Below are 23,198 nucleotides of genomic sequence, written 5' to 3' on the forward strand. Positions count from 1 at the left end.
ATAGTTGGGACAATTTTGCCCCTGAATATAAAACGGCACCGTTCGTAATCAGAAGTTCCAACCTTATTTGGGTCAAAAAATGGCAAGTCAATTTATGAAATAGACGTTTTTTATTACATTGAAATAGATCATAGTTTTTATTGATAAAGACCAAGTCATATCATATTTAATGAATGTTATCTCCCATTGAAGCTCAACCAAACTTTATTTGGACCAAAAAAAGGCAAGTCAATATATGAAACAGACTTTTTATTATATTAAAACAGACCATCATTTTTATTAATAAAAACCAAGTCATATCTTGTTCAATGAATGTCATCTCCCATTGAAGCTCCACCAAACTTATTCATTCAGAAAAAGGCAAGTCAATATATGAAACAAACGTTTTATTACATTGAAATAGACCATCATTTTTATTGTTAAAGACCAAGTCATTTTTATTGAAATATGTCATCTCCCCTTCTCCTGTTCCTCTTCACCGCCACCGGGCCCACCACCATCCCACCATCTGCAGCAGGACCGGCACCCCTCAACTTCCATAGCAACCACCACCCCCAGCCATACCCACCTATATCTTTCTCTCTCTCTTCCATAGCAACGACATTCGATATGTCTAGGGTGCTTGATCTAAATATCCTAGACACATCAAATGCAATTGATTTAAGCATTGGCCCTCTCGGTTTTTTTTTATAGAACTTTTGGACGGCTCGGATCGACCGTCCGATGGCTGGAGACGGTCTGGCGTGGCTGTCGGTACGATTTTCCTACACCGAGCATCGGTACTCATATCATTTTCATTTTCCTCTTGTTATGAGAGTGGTAATTTCAAGAGTGCAAACAATGATTTTGGAATTATCCGGGTCAACACCTCTTACCCGTAATTTTCACAAACTAGAGACACAACGAACACATCCCCGTAACCCCGTTTGAACCGGTGGATGCATCTACTATCTAGATCCAGTTCCGACCCGACCATATCAAGCCCTGAATTGCCACCACCGGGTCCACTTCCCCGGCTACCTGATGTCATATCCTTTGCCAAGAAGGAAACGGAAATGACAGGAAGAGAGGTTGATAGCTACCAAAACACCGTCTACTCTCTCTCTGTCTCTCAATTTCGTTATACTTGCAGCAAGCCTCTCCACAACTCTTTCCAGGTAGTTTCTTCGTCAAATCTCCACTCTTTCATCGCTTATATCGCTTACTCCCAGTCGTACGCGCGCACACAATTGAAAGCAAAGTTTTTGTACACTCATGGATACGCTGCACCCATCGCATATTTGTTCATTCTGACCTGATTGAACTAGGTTTCTCACTCCGTTTTTGTTTTTTTCTGTTTTGGGTTTTTTTTTGGTTTTCAGTTGGTTAATTGGAGAGCGTGCTTTCCATAACCTAGTAGAGAGATAGGGACTTCGCTTTTTGCCTTTTTGGCATAACAGTACACATATAGTATATAGTTGGTATCACGGTGAATGGCGATGCTGCAATTTTCGGACCCGACGAAGCTCAAAACTCAGAAGGTAACCTTCTCCCCTTTCTCAATAGGTGTATGTAGCGAACAATTTGCGTTACTTAGTTTTGCACCAAACTTTCGTGGGACTTCGATTTGTGCCTTGAATGTGATGTGGAGTTATTTGCTTTTCTCACAGTTGTATGTTGATAGGTTATATAGTGCACGATGTGTTGTGGCTAAATCGGAATAAGTTTTTCACTTTTTCTTAAAGTTTCGGCCAAAAACCACCAAACCAAACCGAGTCTTGTGTCTCAATCAATGGGGTCAGCTACATGAATCGTATTTTTCAGTTGAGCTCTGTCCAAGGCCACTTGTCCACTTAGATTTAGTAAGCCCAAATCCTCCCATATCAAGGAATCCAAAGTCAGTTTAGGCCTTCCTCTTCCCCTAGCCCTACTATTCATTATTATCATGTCACTCTTCTGAACTACTGCGTCTGCCGTTCTACGGTAATATGTCCAAACCACCTTAATCTATTTTCTCTCAACTTATCTTGTATAGGTACAAGTTACAACTCCTACCATCTCACGAATAGTTTCGTTTCTAATTCTATCTCTCCTAGTCTTGCCACACATCCATCTCAATATCCTCATTTTAGCTTTACTCATCTTCCTCACTTGTTCCTGGTCGTATAGTAGTTCTAAACAATTCCCCTTTCAATTTTATAGGTATCACACAATACACCAGAACGGCTTTCCACTTGAGCCACCCCACTTGGATCCTATGGGTTACATCGTCCGGAAAACCATTTTTGCCCAATAACATGTACAAAAACATGGGAAGGAAAAAAGCGAGTGATTGTGTTGTTAAAAGCCGTTTTTTAATTTTTTTTGTTTGAAAATTTGACTTTGAAACAACAATGAATAGAGACCAAGCTTTATAATAGATATCACATTCGTGCGTAGTTTGTTATTACTTGCACTGTTGTACTTTTCAAACTCAGAAGTCAGAAGGTAACCTTCCCCCTTTCTCTACACTTGCATTTATGTTAGTGAATTTTCTTGTACATGTGCATTCAAACTGTAATATAATCCTGTTGTGTGGAACTTCAAGTTCGGGGCCTTGAATGTGATACAGAGTTATTCGCTTTCCTCACAGACTCACAGTTTTACTTTGATAGCTTTTATTGTGCATGATGTTGTGGCTAAATCAGAAGTTTTTCTTAAAATCTGGCCATTTTTGCTCAATAACAGGTACGACGTGTGTGTGTGTGTGGGGGGAGGGGGGGGGGAATGGGGGGGAAGAGTGATTGTGTTGTCAAAAGCTCTGAAAAATTAACTCTGAAACAACAATGAACAGAGACCGAGCTTTATAATAGCTACCACACTCGTGCGTAGTTTGTTACTCAATGGTATGTGGTGTGACATTGTAGGGCCTCAATTCTCAAAGATGGATAGGAAGTTGAAAGTGATTTTGGATCGTCAGAAATCTTGTTTCCACATTTGAGTACCAGACGCTCGTATTATGACTTTGTTGGTTTAGTTGAAAATTGAAACACGGACACGGGAAATGTATTGTGCGCTTTATTTGCATTCCACTGCTTGATTGCGGTGTTGCGTGGCTAATTTGTAATTGATGTCTGACTCCATGGACTGCATCTCCACCAATTCCAAACACATGCATGCGCACGCACAAACTCTCCCCAAATAGCATAGCTTACTGCACTGAGTTAAAATTTCCTACTTAATGCAGCATCACACCGTTTCCTATGCATGAGTATTACTTTCCAATGTACTTGTCATGGACAAAAGTCAGGGTTTGATAGTATATTTTTGTGCTTCATATTGTTGTCTTATTTCTTTTTCTTTTAAAAAATCAACTACATCTTGTTATTAATTTGGCAATTACAGCAGGCTGGCTTTTCAGTTACCCATATAATGTTGAACTTGTTAATATGGTATTGTGGTTAGTGATATGATATTCCTGTTGGCAGATTGCGTTTGAAGACATTTACCCAACTCGTGATTCAGGCACACTCGAGCAACTGAAAGAGTTGAGCTCCAAGCGTAGGGCAATCGAGGAGTCCATCAATGAAAGCAGGTTCATCACTGAGGCTATTGCGCGGGAAATATCTGGGGGTTTGACATCTCATGTTGAACAGGTACTCTATTGGTAACAAGCAGTAATTTAAGGCTACAAACGAGCCGAATTGAGCCGAGTATTAGAATGTATAGATTTGTTTGTTAACTTTTTTGCTAACTCAAGCTTGAGCTCGAGCTCAATGAAAATTTGACAAGCCGAGCTTGCATAGGTTTGAGAAGAACTAGAGCGTTTTCACGTGCTTTAACAAGCCAAAAATCAAGTATTTATGCTCTCATACAGGTCTAGAGTTGCAAATTATTCTGTACATTTATAAGTTCATACATTTATGAAATGATAAAAACGTATGCATAATTAAGTTTAGAGTCCTTGTAAACATTTGTAAACGTCCAAGTTATAAAATTTTCCTATGTACATGTGTAAAATTAAACACATACTAGAAATATGAGTTTATGCATATTCAATTTAATATATGAAATTCCCAGCATAAACATTATGCCAAGCTTGCGAGCCTAATCGAGCCGAATATTGCTAGGTTTAGGTTCAGCCCATGTATGAAACAGGTCTAAAATTGAGGCTCAAGTTCGGTTCGTTCAGTAGATGAATCGAACTCGAACGAGCCTTTACTAAGTCGAGCCTCCAATAGTTCACGAACAGCTTGGTTCATTTGCAGTCCTAACCACAATTATATTGCATTACATGTGAAACTTTTACATGGCTTTTCATGACTGTATTTTTTCTTTTGAAATCCTCTATTCTCACATTATTCGTATCTATGATTGTAGACATTTTGGCATTATCTCATGATTAACTCATGTTTTCAAATGCTTCGGGTTTTTTTGTCTCAAAGAAATTAATTTGCTTGGAAGTATTAAAACCTCGTTAGTCTCGTGGCTCCTGATGTTATTCCCATTATAATCTCTTCATTATGGGTAAAGCTATTCTCATTATGTTTGTTATTCTTCTTAAAATCTTCAGGACCTTCACAAGTTGGAACAATACTTACCATTGTTGGAAAACTTGGTTTACCATGTTGGCTTGGTTAGTGACAACCCACGGATGGTTCGCTGGACTTCAGAGCTTAAGATAAGATGGAGTAGTGCTCTTAGTTCGTCATCTTTCTTCTTTCTTACCGGCCCAAAGTACTTTCGAATTGATAATTTGCAATTTGAGCTGGGCATGGCCCTTTTCCTTTATGGTGCCATGATTCGGGAATGGGCTTCAGAAGTTTTGTCAGTAGGTAAGGTACTAAGGTGTATTATTTGTTGCCTACAGTTGGTTTTGTTCAATGAAAATGATTGTATGATTGTATCTACCTTCGACATTGTTGCAGATTTGGTGCAATCTGCTACCCTTTTCAGAAAAGCTGCTGGAGTTTACCACTATCTGGCTCTTGAGGTCCTTCCACATTTGCTGTCTTCATCGGCTCCAGAAAGGCAACCTGAAGCTACCTCAAGTGTGTCTTCGGTTATGAGCCTCATTTGCTTGGCTGAGGCACAGGTGAGTGCTTGGGTTTCTTCTCTTGTAATTTTGGCCCTGTTAGAGAAACTCCAGTGCAAGTGGCAATTTTAGCCATCCAAATGCTAAATTAAGTATGCTACTGTGTGTTGGTCCAATGCAAGTAGCCATTTTAGCAATTTTCACCCAATTTCAAGAAATGCTTCTTCAATTTGCTTCTAAAAAGTTAAATCTTAATTGACTTTGTTGGTCTTACGAAGAGAGCGAATGAGAGAAGCATATGACTAAAATTTAAAGGAAAGCCTAACCAAATTGCAAACATGGGCAATCATTTGGCCATTACTTTTTTTTGGCCATGTGTTGGAGTGCCCAAAAAGTGGGTGCAAATTTGGTTTTTTAGCAGCTCCATTGGACTTTTGCTCTTAAAGTCCTTTATTTGCACAAGATAGTAGCCTCAGAATTGTGCGCATCAGTTTTTATTCATTTAGGTTGTCGCTGTCTGCTTAATTCCTTTTTCCTCATAAACCATACATTTCTCAACAAACTAGGCTGTAACTATAAGGAAGGCAGAGGAAAAAGGAAATACTGGTCTTCTGGCAAAGCTGCATTTTGGTGTGTCGCAACTACTTGATGAAGCGCATTTTATTTTGCATTCAGTAACCAAAGAGGGTAAAGACATTTCAGGGCGCTTTGTGGTATGTATGTATTTTGCATTTTTTCTGTACATGCATTTACTGGTATATTCTTACTGAATTTGCAGTATGTTGGTGCTGAGAATAAATCCTTTTCTTTTCATTGAAAAGCTCAAACGAATACAAACTAAAAGGGGCATCCCCCAATGTGAAACAAAATTCCAACTACAAAGTAGAATCAACATTTACAACTTTAAGGTATCTACTGGCTATACAAAGTAGAATCAACATTTACATTGAAAAAATACTATCCGGAAGCCTCCATTTGTCACCCAAAGCCCTGTTCAAAGTGGAGTTCTTAATACATTTTCTGGAGCATAGAAAATCTCGTCACAGAAGTTGAAACTTAAATTTTTCTATCCTCGAAGTTGAATAATAATGAAGCTATATCTCTCTTGGCATTGAATGTATTGTGCCGGTTGAGTTTACTCCAAGCACACTTTTTCATTGTTCAATTTGAGGTTCTTTTCTCAAATTATCTTCAGTTTCTGGTGCCAATGCTGAACCATACAAACCTTCGAGTTCCTTTTGATACTGTTGTAAACAGCTTAATCTATTTCTTTTTTTTTTTTAACGGTTGCTTAATCTATTTCTTGTTCTCAACTTTTGTGAACTGATGCTATGAACATACCCAATCTCTCAACATACAGTGAGTGATATTGTTAAAACATAGCTGGAAATAATATTTGCACTCCACTGTATTTATAAGTGCTCTTCCAAATTCTTCTTCTGGCTACTTTGGGTGCTGTGCCTGATCTCCTGAGGTTGAACTCATGAGCTCTTGAATGTTGGGCATAACCGCAATGAATTATGACCAGGACTATATATGCAAGTAATGATCATGAGTGCAACATGGCTCATTGCCGTAAAACAAGTAATATTTCCTGTTACATCATCATGTTGCCCAACATGCTTTCTTGTTATCAAGGACTCTCTCTCTCTCTCTCTCTCTCTCTCTCTCTCTCTCTCTCTCTCTCTGTGCGCGTGTGTGTAGGATCTCCTTTTTAGAGTAGGATATTTTTGAGCATATTATCATATTGAAGAAGTAATTTAGTTTTGAATATTGTTCGAAGCAACTTCTAAACTTAGAAAGATAGACTGAGGTGGTGTGCTAGGCGGCTTGGTTATGTTTACTGTATTAGTGTTACTGACACCAGTTGTAACTTGTAAGCAGAAAGTCAAACTCGTTGCTAAGACATCAAGGAAGATGAAAAGAAACAATGAAGAAAAAGAGAAGAGACAAGAAAGAAAAGGAATTTGGGCCACCAGATTCTTTATGAAAAATGTTTAAAGAAATAATTGGTTTAGACAAATAAGTAAGTAGAGCTTCTCCTCTTGTGAAAAAGTGATTCCTATAGTAACATCAACCTCTGGAAATTGCAACTCCACACCATTGACACTCATCTGGCTCTATGATTTGTTGCATTCTTTGGGTGCTTTGTTGTTGGAAGATTGTGTCTACGTTGTCTGCTTTTCACCTTGATTAAAGGGAGGCATAAAACTCATTCTCATCCTATCTTTTCCTTTCCGTTTTTTTTTGCTTTGCCTTAATTAGGACTATCAACTATGTCAACTACACTATTACATGATTCGTTCTGGGGTTGGGGATGGCTGGTATGTTTTCTTATTATAGAATGTTAAACAAATGCCTTCTTTATTTTTTCTCGTCTTTGTAGGATTTTGTTTCATCAAGCAAAGCCCTTCACGAATTAAGAAGTTATAAATACCTCGCGGACAGTATCAAGGTTTCTGGTCAGATAGGTGTTACGATTGGGATTCTTCGCCATGCATTAACTAACGGACAAAAGAAAATGCCCGGAGAGGAGTCATGGCGATCGGTTTTCAAGCAGGAGATTGATGAGGTGTCTGCGCTGTTGAGAAAATATGAACATGAGAATGATTTTGTTTGGCACGAGAAGGTTCCTCTTCACGATGAGTTGCCAATTCCGGAAGGTAAGAAAATTGTGAATTATATAGCTTATCATCCCGAAAGATGGGAGAGGGCGCTAGTTTTCAAAATTTGACTTTATCAAAATGATTCTGTACGTGTATAGTAGTTAATTTTTGGGAGTTTGCAAAAAGGTGGAATGCAGTTTATAGTAATTAGCTATTTTTTGTGAAGAATCAACCTCTTGTTTTCGGGGAAGTGGCAAAGTTCTGTCCAGTTCTATGTACTCCAGGGATTGATAATGTGAATCAGTGGAGTTATTTGTCATTTTTTCTTCCTGGTTATCAGTTTCTTTTTAGATGTAGTACAGCAAAATGCAGGATATACTTGCAAGCAAGACACACTGTACAGGTGAAACCCTTTTCCACTATCAAATTTGGGGTTAAGTAATAGTGTAATACTTTTCAGTGTTTTCACTTGCACCCTTCTTTTATCTGGTTCTCGTTTGGAAATCAAATCTGAACCATTGGATTGGATGATTAACCTCACAATCTGAACCAGTGTTTGTGTATAAGATGATAACGTCGCAATTTCCATTTGCCTTGTAATGTTCAAACTCACAAATACCTACTTTTTGAAAAAAATAAAAATAAAAACCAGCATGTATATAACTTTTCCTATACCTGCCTACGTATATAGGATATACATATATATAGAGAAAGGTAAACATTTTTATGCATCTTTTTTAGTCTGAGAGCGAGCAAGGAAAGAAATGCAAAAGAAGCAGATTGTTTTGTACTTTGAAGACAGCTAATTAGGTGATCAGTTGGTGAACTCTCTTGATCGACAAAAGTGCTGAGAAAACTTTGATATTTCAACTAATTATTTGAAGGTTTAAGGTTAAGTTCAGTTGCAACTCCGCATGTAGTGGAGTCTGAATATTCTTCATTTTCGTTTTCTTCTAGTATAACTTTTTTGACATTAGCTAGGAATTTTATTTTGTTTATGAAGTACAATGGGGTTAAGTAGAAAAAGTTATGGATGGCATTAATAAAGTTTGACAATAAACCGTGGCGTAGTGGTCTAAAAAAAGATACTTCCCGTCTCAATTTAAATGCTTCCTATGTGAAATTGTGTAATTTTGACCTAAAAAAAATAGTGGTTTCCATAATATTTTCCGAACTTTTTTGCATGTTGGAAAGTACTCACTGAGATCTTTTGAACAGTAAAAAAATTTAAAAATTAATTTTGAGAATATTTTATTTTTTAGGCCAAAGTTACACGATCTCACGTAGGGAGTATTTAATATGAGACTGACTTTCTATACATTTTCTTGAAAAAAAGACAAAAACAGGTGTATTATCAAGAAATTTGTCAACCACTCTTGCTATTAATGTTAGCTAGTGGAGTAGTTGCAACGATATTCACCTTTCTGTCTTTTCTCATTTACAAAACTTCTGTAATGACTAATGACCAAATACTCTCCTATCATTTAGGGCGGATAAATGAACCAAGCTTTTTGTGTTCAATCTTGTATTTACTTGTTAAAAAATCTTGGATGAGGCAGATTAATTGTTACATGAACGAACAACGGGGTGGCTCTGGAGACATCTATAAAATCATCTAAAAAAATGTCTCACAGTTTCCCAACCAAATTTTAATGATCTGAGCTGCTCAATGTGATCAGAACGTGATTTTAAAGGTATTCGCAAGAAATCAGGAAAAAAAGGGTCAGGAAGGGTTTGATCTGAGCAGTTTTTAGCTCAGATTCAATGAACGGTTCAATTAAAAACTGCTCAAAACAAACACTTTCCGGTCATATTTTTTGCTAATTTCTTGCAGGCACCCTCAACATCACATTCTGCACACATTGAACGGTTTGGATCATAAAAATTTGATCGGTAACTATAAGATTGAAATTTAAGGTGTTTTTTAAAGATGTTTTTTAAGGTGTCTCTAGAACCAATGAAAGTTTGAGGATTTTTTAAGAATTTTTTAAGAACTCGTGGAGTTTTCAAATCAAGCTTAATTGGACAAGCTACTTGGTACTTCCACGCTATCATGTTTAAAAATTCAAGTCAATTCGAGATCGACTCGATTAAAACTTGTTTGAGATTGTGTTGCCTAATAGAAAAAAAAATTATTTAAACTTATTTTAAAACTCGTTAAGTTTTCAATCAAGATTAATAAATCTACTGGGACTTTTTTTGGGGTCGGTTATTAATCCTATAAAAAAACAATGAGATAATAATTTTCTTTCTTAGAATATGTGTACTTAGAGATAAGCATGCATGATACATTTTGAGTCTACTATGGCAAGCAAAATATATATATTCATAAAGTTCCACGAAAGTCCCAAAATGACTACTCCATGAAATCTTCGAACAAATTAAATCAAATCAAAACATGCAGCAGTGGTTTGCATTTTTGGAGACTGCAATGGACATTTTGGCCTTTAGATTCACTGAAAGGACGTACTTGTAAGCCCAAAAATCTCTCCCTCTCTCTCTCTCTCTCTCTCACTGAAAGGACGTAGTTGTAAGCCCAATATATATATATATATATATATATATCTCTCTCTCTCTCTCCCCATTCCGTCCCATAATATTTATCCGGTTCGCGAAACGAGAACTACAAAATAATGCATTCTTTCGAGAAAAAATTTAAATTTTTTTCATAAGTTAAAAGAACTCGTCGAGATCTAGTAAATTGTTGAATTTTTTTTCACATTTTCTTACAAAAATAATATTATTTTTACATCTCCGTTTTGCAGACCGGATAAATATTATGGAACGGAGGGAGAGTAAATAACATATCCCTTATTGGTTTCGAAGTGATACCTCCATTATCTATGAATGTTTTTTTATTTATTTATCGGCAGCATTATCTATGCATGCTATGATCTGGTCCGAGCAGATAATAATGTATACAGTATATGCCACAGAACAATCTCGAGGATATCCGATGTTCGAACTATTTACTACTCCCTTAGTCTCATTTTATTAATTTACTTAGGATTGTCCGTGTCCAAATGCACAAAGCAATACGTTTTGAGTACAAAAAGTTTTTTATCATAAAAAGTTTTTGTTTTCAATCCCTCATCTCTATTTTCATTGGTAGTGTACGATACTACCAATGATCATCCAAATCACATAAATTCGAGCAAACAAATTCAAACGGTAGCATTTATAAGATCCTATGTTATTTTCTTTTCGTACATGACCGTAAGAAAATCAACTTAAAAAAAAATAAATTAAAAGCAAATATTGAATTGAATATAAGAAAATCAACTTTAGACAAATCAATTATTTAGTTGATTTAAATTTAAAAAGATAATTAAACTTTTTAAGGAAACAACCTAAAAGCAATCAATTGAAAGAATTTACCAGTCATAATGTTAGGAGGTTTATATTAGGAAGTATACTTTCAATCGGACGGATATAATCTATTGAAAATTCAATCTGATGGTTGTAGTGCCTAAAGGCACGTGGAATGTATCTGCTCTACGAAATAGTTGTGATATCCACAAAGCGTAATATTTTGAGATATTTTCCTATATTTTACATAGAGATACATTGCCTAAAAAGTGAGGATAGAGAAGGATAAATTTATTAGGAGAATATTTTTTTTCCTTTTAAAAAAGAAATAATTTGATGGCTACAAATTTAACATGAAGTGATCCAACAGTTATAAAGGTTACTCTTGTTTATATGTCTAGACATTTTCAATAGAACCTGCCTTGTTTTATAGATATTTTATATAGAGATACATTGCCTAAAAAATGAGGATAAAGAAGGATAAATTTATTAGGAGAATATTTTTTTTTACCTTTTAAAAAAGAAATAATCCGATGGCAATAAATTTAACATGAAGTGATCCAACGGTTGTAGATGTTACTCTTATTTATATGCTTAGACATTTTTTAACAGAAATTGTTCTGTTTTATAATATAGATTATATTTCTTTTGTTTCTTTTGCCTATATCTTTCAATGTGTACCTTGAAAAATATGTAATATGGATCTTATTAGATTTTAATTTGTTCAATAATTACAAAGTTGTCGAAATTATGAAAAAAATATTATAAATTGAATGATATAGGCAATAGACACAAAAAAAAAAAACAAAATAAATAATGGACAAACAAAATAAAACCGAGGGAGTAGTAGAAATATGGTCTTCATTTAACTTTGTCAGGGTTTTATTTTGTTACGATTCTCCAATTTATTTTGACCTAGTACTATATATCATGTATCACCACTACAAACTTTCTATAAATAGAGATAAACTTCTTTCCGGTTGAGGTGTAAACAAGGAGTTTATACCATTGCAATGTGTGGGCCCTATCCACACTTTATTGCAATAATTTGAACCGTTCATTTTGTAAGGCCCACAGAGTAGTGTATATATTCAAAAAATTAGTTAGACCCAACATTGATAGATATGTCAAAAATTAAGTTTTGATTTATAAAATCAACAGCTTGAATCATTTTAACTCAAAAATTATTGACAGAATCCAAGCTGTTGATTTTATAAACCAAAATTTAATTTTTAATATAACTATCGATGTTGAGTCAAGCTGATTTTTCGCCTATATACACTACTCTATGGGCCCTACAAAATGAACGGTTCAAATTATTGCGATAAAGTGTCAATAGGGCTTGTTTATGGTGACAGTATAAACTCCTTGTTTACACCTCAACCGGAAAAAAGTTTTTCTCTTATAAATAACTTATTTCTAGTTCGAGGCAACAATAATCTATTTTATGGTTTTATTAGTTAGCTGCATGAGAAGTCAATTAATTAATCGATTTAGTGGTTTTATTATTTGTTCCTCTTTCTTTGAAAACCCAACAAATGAACAAATACAAATTAGGTTGATTTTTTTCCCCGATCATAATTAAATTGATGACAAAAAAAAAAAACACAGTTAAGTTGTATTGGGTCAGAGAAAAGAAAATTGGTAAGGAAATGTTCAATTTGAAGATAACAAAAGGCATTTTGTTTTTTTGTTTTTTTTTGTTTTATCAAAGGCATTTTGGCTAGTCCGCATGGTTGGTTGGATGTTCCCACATGTACCTAATACCCACCATTTAATTTAGTCATTGGTATAGAAGATAATGTATGACCTGCCAATTTCAATATAAAAATATATACCACTATATCCACATGCAATTATATATAAAAACAAAAAATCCCATATGCTGTGGAATCTTGGACGTAGGGAAGATTCAGAGGATTGGAATATCCCTGTCTTTGGAATCGTTACCTGGAAGATGACTTGAGCAAATAGAGAATATTCTCGACCAATGAATTCATCAGTTGAGTACATATTTCAGTTCGATATATAATAAATTAACCTAAAAAAGCAAGTTGGTTAGGACACCCTGCGTTATTAAAGAAAATATCTATATACGATGCTCATTCATCAATATGCGATATATATGCGCGGAATATTCGGAAGGTTTATTAGAGTATAGTATAGTATATTTCATTTACACATCAAGGACTTGTCTTATTTTTGGAGTTGTTGGCATAATGTGGGTTATTGACAAGTACTATTCTTTGGGCGGCCTATAGTTATCTATCTCCTTGGATTCTCAAGCTGGCCACGTCTACATCATTTGCACGGGATTACCTGCTACCAATTGTAAGGCACAACTGGGAGATGCTGCCAAGAGGAGTTGTTTGGCAGTAGTGCCAAGCGGTAGATCTGATCATTCATCTCGGCATAGACGGCTTAGATCTAATTCGAGCGCTTAAAAATCTGGACCGTCCGTTGCTCGAATCTTAATCCGAACCGTCGATTATCGAGATGAACGGTTGGATGGACTGCTTGGCACCGCTGCCAGGCGAGGGTGCTTGGCAGCATCCCCGGGTCATGACTTTTGTTTCCTTGGGGTTACCAGAATCATTCCTCTCTCGCACTCTCTTAACACGGTTTCCAATAAGTTTTCTGTTCAATTTTCGATAACTCTCACTACCTATTGTAAATAATTACTTTCCTTCAGTTGTTGAGAATGTTGTGACTTGCGTGGGAAATAGAATTCACAGAAAAAGTGAAGTGAAGGAAAAATGAAAGTTATTTTTCTTGTGTATGTACTCTTGACAAGGAATCTTGCGGGAAAAGTTTATTGTTTTTGGTAAAATATTTTGCAAGAAAATGTTTCTCGATGGGAAGGTTGAGGTTGTGGGAAAACTTTTTTGATAGTTGAACATTCAAAAATTTACGATTTTTTTTTTTTTTGGTTTTTTGTTTTTATCATTTCCGTGCAACTGAACGAAACCCAAATGAAGTCAAGATTGACAATCCCCACCCACATCCATTAATGAACTATTGAGATCTCATGATCATCCTGGACGATCATTACATATGTCTTGATGTGTGCTGAACTCTTTCACAAAATTATATTTGATCGTATATAGGAGTAATTAGTTATGTCAAAGGAACACATTTTTCAGAGAATGAACTATTGAACTCTAACCGCCTATTTCTCTCGAAATAAATAGGAGTATATATAATTTGAACGAACCTAACTGATGCCCGATTGACCAAATTCTATGAAGGCAATGCATCCATGTACCCTACCCTAATTGATTGAGACTTAAAGTTCAAAATTAAGCTCAAAATTGGTTTGGTTTGGTTGAATGTAAACATCAAAAGCTGCAAAATAAATGACTCGGGTATCATTAAAAATCACATCAGAAGTTACGATAGTTGTAGCTAGCGTGATGTCGCATACCACAATTGGTGCTTAAAAAGCAGATATCGGGAGTTTTAAAATTACTTATTATAATTATTTTTGTTGGTTGTTAACAGGCTAGTTTTGTTTGACTGCTCAACAATCATATGCGAGAGGAACAAGTAGAGAATGACATTCCAAGAACACTCGAGGCAGTCCAGCTGAATCTGCCGACGATTGTGTCCTTGTTCATTTATCAATCAAAAAACACTTCGGTGATACTAAAAATATTTTGGGTACCGTATAATCTGACATCAATATCAAAGGTTCGGTAAATACCCGTTGTAAATTACTCCACAAGGAATATTCGCAGTAAATATCTGCTGAAATATTCCTTCCTTGTGCCAATATTCTCATTCAAAAAAACTATGCTCAGTTTAGCCCCATCAATGGAGTTTGAGAGGCCGATTAAAAAAAAATAAAAAATTTCAATGGAGTTTGAGAGGAATGACTGTACTACTAGGTAAAGATTTGATCTCTGGTACCAAGAAACGGTATCCGCCCAAAGATTAGGATCAATAATCAAGATTAAAAAATTGAGTTTTAAGCACTAAACCACCAGTAATTAAAACCGTTCAACGAATAGTTGTAGTATTTGAGTGAAATGGTCATCGAAGCATTGCTAAATCCGAGTACGAAGAATATCCGCATCACTTTCTCTAAAAATTCTCCTTGAGTCGCGGAGATTCTTCTTAAACTAATAATTAAGCTCAATTTACCCCCTTATCAACGGAATTTTCCATCCGATCGAGTCGAACCAATAACACCAAAAGATTTTTTTTTTAGAATTGAATCAATTACTAATAATTTAGTTCAGTCAATAGGTGTATTTGAGTGGTTCAAATAGCGCGCTGCTACCGCATACAAGTACTACAGAGAATATCCGCCGCATATTTTGTCAAACCCTTGTCTTCCGTTATGCCGGAAATTTTTTCAAATCGGGCTTACTTTAGCCTTAGATTTGGTATTACTATAATTGAAGCCTTTATTAACATTTGGCATTACGTAGTTTAATTAGCTCTCAGATTTGAAACAGTAATCAGAAGATTAACAGACAAGCTGGGTATTTTGTAAACTTTGAACCAGTCAAGAAATGTTTCAATAGTTCAAACTAGGACAAAGTATAGCTCCAAGTTTCAACCAAGGAACCCCCTTTTAAATACACGTCGACCAACTACAAGCCAATGTTTTCCAATTACAGAAATTCTCTAGATGTCAGTGAAATTTTAGCCTCCGAGAGGGGGACACAAGGGCCTTATGATAACCTAATCCGGGCCAACTCGATCTTATCAGCCAACTCTTATCTGGTGTTTGATTCCTCTTTTCGCACTTAGATTGCTTGTCCGAAGGATAATGAAACCAACCCCACCAACAAGGATAAGCTAATCCGGGTGGGCGTAATCTTTGGCGTGCCCCTCAAACCTCTCCAATTCCTCTTCTTCTTTTTTTCATTACAACAGGAAACCCAGTGCTCGATTTGTTCTTAATATGCTTCTTGTTGAAGTCAGACCAAGAGAGCACGAAGGTTCAGACCTGATTCGGCGAATCATTTCTAGCTGTATCTTCAATATCTACGTTTACAAAATGCTCATTATTATTAATTATTTCTACAAAACTAGCATCACTGACCAGTGTTATGGACGGCCATCGGGGAAAAAAATACAAATAAGGAACGGGTTTTTTTTTTTCAAGAGATAGGTAGGTATGCATGTCTAACAGGGTTTTTTAAAATTATATAAGTTATCTTATTATTTGGACCAATTGGATTTAAAATGGCTAAAGAAAATCTAAATTATGCCACTTATCGTATTTAGGGGGCTTCTCACAATAGCACCCCCTATATTACTAGTAGTACGTATATGGTATAGATTGTAACACTTGGCATTGTTTTGGAGTATTTCCTCCGCAATCTGACGAATCAAGTATCAATTTTCAAATAATAAGAGAGAGAATTCGACTCGTCGAATTGGTCAAAATCTCAGTATTTCTTTTGCCATAAAGTTTACCTCCACTGCTCAACAGTCAGTACTGCTTCCCCTACCGCTCTTAATTTTACCGTCTAAAAGTGTTTTGGACAATCCGTATTTTAAAAGTACTTTCGACAGGTAATAAAAGACTTTGACGCTAAAAAATTAAAAAACAAATATGGACTATTGATTACCGAAACAGACAGTGAAGCATTAAGCGATGATGAATGTTGAGCAACGGACATTAGTCGGTTTCTTCTGGAAAAAAGTGAGGTGTGAAAATGGAGGAGTTCTTTTTGTACTGAGTCAAAATTTTCATGGTATCCTCGGTTGCCCGGCATGATGCGGATCCAGACTTTTCCTACCCCTATTAAAAACAAAGGAGCACCATCCCACATTTATTCTCTCTTGTAAAAGAAGCTTTTAGACTTTAGACTTCAGGTCCTTTTTTTTTTTTGGGCCCAACTGATTCAATAATGTCAAAATGTGTAGCTTCCTTGAAAAAGGAATAGTGGACTCTAATAAACATTGAATCGCATCAACATAAAGTTGAATAGAGTGGTCGGCATTTGCCAAACACGTGCCTTTCATGTAACCAAACATCGCAGCAAAAATGTGACTTTAGCTTTCATATTACTATATGGAAAACATCACCTAAGGTATTAGTATTAGCCTTATCGACCAAGTTGTAAGCTGGGTATGCCATGCCTTATGCCTTCATCCCATGGATTGTGGCTTTTCTTTTGACTTGAAAGCCGTGTCATGCTATTCGCCACAATTTTACGTGTTCTAATTTTTTATCTTACGAGTGAAAAATGATTTTAAAAAGTTCAGCTCCAGCAAGCGCGTACATACTCCATTCTAGAAGGAGAGGTGCCAAAGTATTTGCATTTGTGTCTCCGTGCAATTGTAACTAGTTGGTTGAGATGCAAGGCGGTCCAGTCATCTGGTTATCCAGGGGAAACATGGGTCGAGGGGATAATGAGCTAAAACTAAAAGCATTTTTGAAATATAGAAAATGTTTACAGTTTTTTTTTTTTTAAAAAAAGGAGAAACACCAAACTAGTTTAAGTGGCTAAAATGTGGTAGGGATGCTGCCAAGCAGAGTGTCGAGCAGCATCCGAATCGTAGATTCCCGAGATGAACGGCCAGATTAGCCGCTCGGCACCACTGGCTCTAACCTCCGCTTGGCAGCATCTCCCAATCCGGGTAAAACACCTACAGATCGAAGCGAGAATTTCTACACAATAAAAGAGACAATTGCACTTCTGATACCGTCAAACTCCTTACCAGTAAACTACGTTAAACGTATCCAAAACATCCTCTCGAGTCTCAACGTTACAAAAACCAAGACAACTTATTAAATTTGAGATGGCAGATAATACCAAAATCAGGTCTATAGTTCTGATCTCAAGTGCCTACTATACGATCAACGATTACACAACACATTCGTGGGAGGATACATTACGAGCTCTCTACATCACTCTTAACACAAATGAAAGAACTAGAACGCCAGAGAGGCCGTAGATGTATGGGCGGACGAGGAGGTAGCCAAAGAATTACAACGGATTCCCCGGTCCCGATCGTGACTCCGACTAGCCCTCTCGTCGGAATCCAATTGCTTACATTGCTGCCTTGGTGTACGAGATTTCGCTGTCTGCGGAACAGGTGGTGGTGGTGCAGCTATTGGGGCATAGATACTTTTAGGGGCGGCGACGCTTGATTCTTCCCGTGATAATAATGGGGTGGGGGTGGCTGTTGCCACCGCTGCATATTCCGGTGGCGGAACCCAGATTCCCCCCACCACTACAAACTGGGGTTGCTGTGGATTGTTGTCGTTGTGCATTGAAGGAGTTGGTCTTCTTGTATGCAAACGATACTTCTGTAAATAAATAAAAGATTAAGGTTTTTAGGCCAAGCTTGAAAACAATCATACAACACTAGAATCCGTAATTTATATTTCCGTGATTGGCCTGTGGGTTTTGAGGAGGAATTTCTGTCTAGGGAAATGATATGTTAGGAGAAGAGAAAATTCAGAAGAAAAAAAATTTAGCATCTTTAACTCGATATATTCAAAATTACACTCCCCGCATCCATGGTTTACTCCGGAAATTCATAATCCAAACACGGCCTGGAAATGGTACATGATTGATCAATCGATATGGCTACATGTCTAAATCAATGGCCTGAATTTGCCTGATGATACCGATAGCCACTTAAAAGCTTGGTGCTGAGTAGCTCCCTGCAAAGCGGGTGCAGAACGGTTGATCTGGCCGTTCACAGCGTCCTGCAAAGCGGATGCAGAACGGTTGATCTGGTCGTTCATCTCGATATAGACGGCTTGGATTGAATTTGAGCGCATACGAATCGGATACAAATTTGAACCGTTCAAACCACCGAGATGAGTGGCTGGATCAGCTACTCTGCACCGCTTTGCAAGGTATTGCTTGGTAGCATCCCTCATTTCTAGTGCTAACTTCAAGTCTCATATTAATATATTATTTGTGCCCCTTGAGATTTGTCCAGTCGTTAATTTCAAGGCCCCGAATAAGTCGATGTGGGCAAGCTGGCCCAGACATCCGGTTGAAAAAAAGAGTTGTTCCCATCATCAAATTTGATGTTCAAGGAAACTAACAAAAGCTTAATCCATGTATGGCAGTACCCATTGATGAAATCAACCAACAACCACTCTCATGTCTCATCTAGAGATGATGTATGAGTGTATTGCCAAACGAAATTTGGCATTCCAAACACAATAATAGCACTAAATTACAAGTGCAATTAAGCTCCATGTTACTAACCTGTAAATGGCTCTTGACTTCATCATTCGTAAGCCCATCAACCTTCATTAACTCCCTAATTTGCTTAGGCGTTGCCACTGCACAACATAACTGAAATAAGTAAAAGCATTTCAAATTTCAAGCAAACAACTTTAATTTTCCAATCTCTAAATACAGACCGTGAGAACCACCAAGCTGTTGAAGGGCATTTAAGAACCGCCTATGCAACTCTGGGGACCAGCACCTTCTAGCCTTTCTCTGAGACTGCCCTTCCTTATCTTCTTTATTACCACCACCACCACCACCACCAGCAGTTTCAGTACTGGAGCTCCCCGCGGCGACCGGAACCGAACATGGTGAATTAGTAGCTGTACTAGTCCCACCACTTTTCTCCTTCTTAAAAGGATGAAAAGCACCACCATTACCATTTCTCTTCACCCCTATTACTGACACTTTTCTAGGGGATGATTCCTAGAATAGCAAAAATCAAAACTTTCAAAAATCTGATAAGCCAAAAAATTAACTAAAACCCAGGTCAGGATTAAACTCAATTTTGGAGTATTATTACCAAGGTAACCTAAAAAAATACTCCAGTCACTTTTAAAATTATAATCCACTGCGAAAAGAAGCTATTTTTAGTCTAAAATAAAACCCTTTTGTGCATAATTTTTTGAATTTCTTTGACACCAATTTAAGAAAATCAAATTTCAAAGAAGCAAGCAATTTGGTTCTTTGAAGATTGATTTTTTAAGTCAGTGAGGAAAAACTTCAAAAAATTAGTCATACTTTCATCTGTTGTTTTGTTGCAACAGAATATAATTTTGGGAGAGTAAGTTCACAAGATTACTGCTTACCGTACCTCTATGGGGGGTAGATCTGGGGTCTGATTCCAGAGCTGAACAGATTTAAGCCAGTCTGATTTCTTGGACGATTGGTCAATGCTCTTGTAATTGTAATTCTTTGTGGGTTTTTCAGATTCCTCATCTTCTTCTACTTCATCATCATCATCATCACAAGATGAGTTCCTCCTAACTGGCATGAATTCCTCCAAAACTGGTATTTCGCTCGACGTCTGCTCAGAACATTCCGATTGTCCTTGAAAACACTCCGGCGTAGTCCCAGACAACTGCTGTTTGCACGACTCAATTGCTTCCAAAAACCAAAAACTCAAATTAACAAATAAACTTCCATAAAAGATCTAGAGAGAAAGAAGTCTACACGGGCGGTTAATTACCCAAAAAAAAATTAAAAAATCTACACGGGGCTTTGGCCTCGCCAGTAGACGGTGGGATTGGTTTCAGATTAGTCGGAGTGCTAGTAAACTAGCCCGATCAGCTGAGTTGTCGAGGGTGAGAGAGAGAGATTGAAAGAATTTTCAAATGGGTATTCTTGGAATGCTACCTACACAACTCTTGACCACAAGTCTGGATACAACTGTGTCCGGAGCAGTTTGATACATGTAAAAACCGTGTCCAGACTGCATCCAGAGCCGTTCGTCACATGTGAAAATGTGTCCAGAATTGTGGTCGAGGTTATGTATATAGACTTGGGTTTCGATTGGTAATACCTTGAGTAACGAGCTCTAGACAAAGAGGAAGCTCCCGCTGGAAAACCTGGATCTTGCGACGCTCCTCTTCGAGAGCCTCGATGTATTCTTGACATATCTGGGTTTTCTCTTCTGCGCTGGGGTGGTGGTGAATTTTCCCGATCATTATTTGCTTTCTCGGAGGGGGAGAGAGAGAGAGATGTGGGGAGATTAATAGATTTGGAGAGGGGTTTTGTCCGAGGATAGAGAGAGAGAGAGAGAGAGAGATCCGTAAATGGGAATAAAGGGATCTAAGTAGAATCAGAAATGGAATAAACTTGGGATGAAAGAAAAAATATACTCGTATGTTTACAGCCTATAGGAGGAGCAAATAATTTATTCCATTAGAGAGAGAGAGAGGAGGGGTCTCTGGGGGGAAGGGTCGAGGTCGGGGCGTCGCGTACCTAATGAATCTTGGTGGTGTTTCTGCTTTCTAGAGAGAGAGAGATGTATAGAGAGAGAAGAAAGACAGAAAGTAGTGGGTTGAATATTCGAGGGAAGGATTCCTCCTCCCTCGTCGTGGGCTGGCAATGACATCACCCATTACAATCAGATAAGATCAAAAAGACTGTCTTCCCTCTCTCCTCTATCTGTATCTATATTTCCACTTTCTAGATTTTACTAAGACAACCCGACTAGTTGCACAACAATTGTGCAAAGATCACGGTGTGGAGCTCGCTTCGGCTCACATAAACAATCTAATATGTTCATTAAATATAAAATATTATTTTGATAGTTATTGTAAAATATCAGTTTAATTTGATACTTAAAAGATGTTTGATCCAATTATTTAATTTTTCATTCAAATTTCAAAATAATGAAACGCTAAATGATAGGATCGAGAATAGGTATCGGATTTAACTAATTTTTCTTACAGGGCCCTTGAAAAAATATTTTACATTTAATAAAAGTCTCAGATCATTTGTGTGGAACTTTAAGTGAGCCCTACACCGTGATCTTTACACAAATGCTATGCAGTAAAGACTTTCTGATAAAACTATGGGTACACCTTCAGTTGTGCTAACTGCATAGATTTTGTGCACAGATCACGATAGCCTAGTTCGTGTCCCATGCAAACAATCTAATCTGTTCACCAAATGTAAAATATTTTTCTTGAGTGCTTCCGTGAAAAAATAGCTCTATCCAATACTTATAGGTGTTTGATCCAGTCACATTCAGATTCTCAGATTACATGATCTTAAAATCTAAATGAAAAGTTAGATGATTGGATCGAACACCTATAAGTATCGAATTGAAATGATTTTCCGTGGGCCTTAAAAAAAATTAAATTTAATAAACGACTCGTATCATTTGGTCCACCACAATCTGTTTACAAAATCTATGTAGTTAAGCTTTCTTTGGTGTACACCAATTGCACACTGTATTGTGTAGAACTCATCTTAGATTTTTCACACAAATGATCGAAATCGCTCAATTTATTTAAAATATATTTTTAATAAATTATATAAAAAAATCAATTCAGTCGGATATTGGTGAGGATTTAATCGATTTTTTGCTCAATTTCTCTTACAGGGATTCTAAAAAATATATTTTAAACAAATTAAGTTGTTCCGATTATTTCGGTAGGACCTTGAGGTAAATCCCAAACAAGCCGATGTGCAAATGGTGTACTCCACATGGTATACCCACGGAAGGACTCATTTCACTATGGTGAGGTGGACCTCGGCAGTCAAACATGAGTCTCCATCGGAAGTTTGTTTATGGTATTCTCTTCCCGCCCCATTTTTTATTGGGGCGGAGTGAGAGTTGGAAAAATTGAGGAGATGTTGGAGTCGGAGAATAATCGAGTTCCCGTTTATTGATGTAACTTTTACTAACTTTATTCTTGAGATGATTTTGATGAGAAAACAGAATATCAATGGCGTTATGATCGTAAATTGGTATATGGTACTGTATTTTATAGATACATAAATATGTAAGTATTTATTTCTATTATTGAAGTCGACTGGGGTTAAAATGGGACGAAAAAGCAAATATCACCCGTCCCATTTCCTTTTGGAATTGGATAGGGATGGGGCGAAGGAAATTGCCGCAGTAAGAAAGAGATCACCTAGAGTTTTGAGAGCTTTAAGGCAATTTTGAGAATCCGTAACCTCCTTGTTTTTCTGCCGGAGGAAGGCGCATTCTCCCTCCTCTCCGGGTTCCTTCTCCTCCATCTGCTCTCCTCTTTCAACCCTATAGCTTTTTTCTTTTCGTTGTCTCCACCCTCATATCTGACCTCCTCTGTTCGGTGGGTTCTGTCGTCACTGGAGTCGTTTGTCTGCATGCAATCTGGTGAGGGTTGCGATCCGTTCAGTGATTTTTTGGCGGCTGGATTTAGAGCAAAATCTGGGAGAGTTTTGTCTCTCCTTATGAGAGTAATAAAGTTCGCATTTGGATGATTTGTTTATTGGTCGGGTTCGAGAAGATTAGTATGGATCTATTGGTGGATTGCTAAAAATTCATTAGTGTGTTCATTTCTGGTCGAAGTTTATCTGATCGTTTGGGTTCTTGTTGTCTTTTTTTCTTGGCTA

General features: G+C 37.0%; 2 protein-coding genes across 4 annotated transcripts; one reads left to right on the top strand and one right to left on the bottom strand.

The window, feature by feature from the left end:
• The first annotated feature begins 878 nt into the window (after nucleotides 1-878).
• Nucleotides 879-7,918, top strand: LOC131300836 (uncharacterized). Of its 3 annotated transcripts, none has more exons than XM_058326840.1 (7): nucleotides 879-1,157; nucleotides 1,362-1,520; nucleotides 3,447-3,614; nucleotides 4,532-4,793; nucleotides 4,887-5,053; nucleotides 5,560-5,706; nucleotides 7,380-7,918. In XM_058326840.1, exons 2-7 carry the CDS (start codon nucleotides 1,473-1,475, stop codon nucleotides 7,725-7,727), a joined length of 1,140 nt encoding a protein of 379 aa, XP_058182823.1. In that variant the 5' UTR covers nucleotides 879-1,157; nucleotides 1,362-1,472; the 3' UTR covers nucleotides 7,728-7,918. The 3 variants fall into 3 exon arrangements, with proteins under 3 accessions (XP_058182823.1, XP_058182825.1, XP_058182824.1); XM_058326842.1 differs by having other exon boundaries at nucleotides 1,022-1,168; nucleotides 1,376-1,520; XM_058326841.1 differs by lacking the exon at nucleotides 879-1,157 and adding an exon at nucleotides 1,199-1,213.
• Nucleotides 7,919-17,551: 9,633 nt separating this feature from the next.
• Nucleotides 17,552-21,229, bottom strand: LOC131300837 (transcription factor HHO3-like). The gene is made up of 5 exons (XM_058326843.1): nucleotides 20,647-21,229; nucleotides 19,939-20,228; nucleotides 19,259-19,550; nucleotides 19,101-19,177; nucleotides 17,552-18,181 (listed from the first exon to the last, which is right to left on the bottom strand). The coding sequence occupies exons 1-5, from the start codon at nucleotides 20,789-20,791 to the stop codon at nucleotides 17,804-17,806; spliced, it is 1,182 nt and encodes a 393-aa protein (XP_058182826.1). The 5' UTR covers nucleotides 20,792-21,229; the 3' UTR covers nucleotides 17,552-17,803.
• Nucleotides 21,230-23,198: the final 1,969 nt, after the last annotated feature.

The sequence above is a fragment of the Rhododendron vialii genome, chromosome 9a, assembly GCF_030253575.1.
Source record: "Rhododendron vialii isolate Sample 1 chromosome 9a, ASM3025357v1".
In the NCBI taxonomy this organism is placed as follows: domain Eukaryota; kingdom Viridiplantae; phylum Streptophyta; class Magnoliopsida; order Ericales; family Ericaceae; genus Rhododendron; species Rhododendron vialii.

Excerpts from the sequence above, each read along its gene's own strand:
- LOC131300836 (XM_058326840.1), top strand. The coding sequence starts at position 1,473 with ATGGCGATGCTGCAATTTTCGGACCCGACGAAGCTCAAAACTCAGAAG. Across the intron at positions 1,521-3,446 it reads CGAAGCTCAAAACTCAGAAG|ATTGCGTTTGAAGACATTTA; the intron begins GTAACCTTCTCC and ends TCCTGTTGGCAG. Across the intron at positions 5,054-5,559 it reads TTTGCTTGGCTGAGGCACAG|GCTGTAACTATAAGGAAGGC; the intron begins GTGAGTGCTTGG and ends TCAACAAACTAG.
- LOC131300837 (XM_058326843.1), bottom strand. The coding sequence starts at position 20,791 with ATGATCGGGAAAATTCACCACCACCCCAGCGCAGAAGAGAAAACCCAG. Across the intron at positions 20,229-20,646 it reads TCTAGAGCTCGTTACTCAAG|CAATTGAGTCGTGCAAACAG; the intron begins GTATTACCAATC and ends GGTTTTTGGAAG. Across the intron at positions 19,178-19,258 it reads ACAGCTTGGTGGTTCTCACG|TGGCAACGCCTAAGCAAATT; the intron begins GTCTGTATTTAG and ends TATGTTGTGCAG.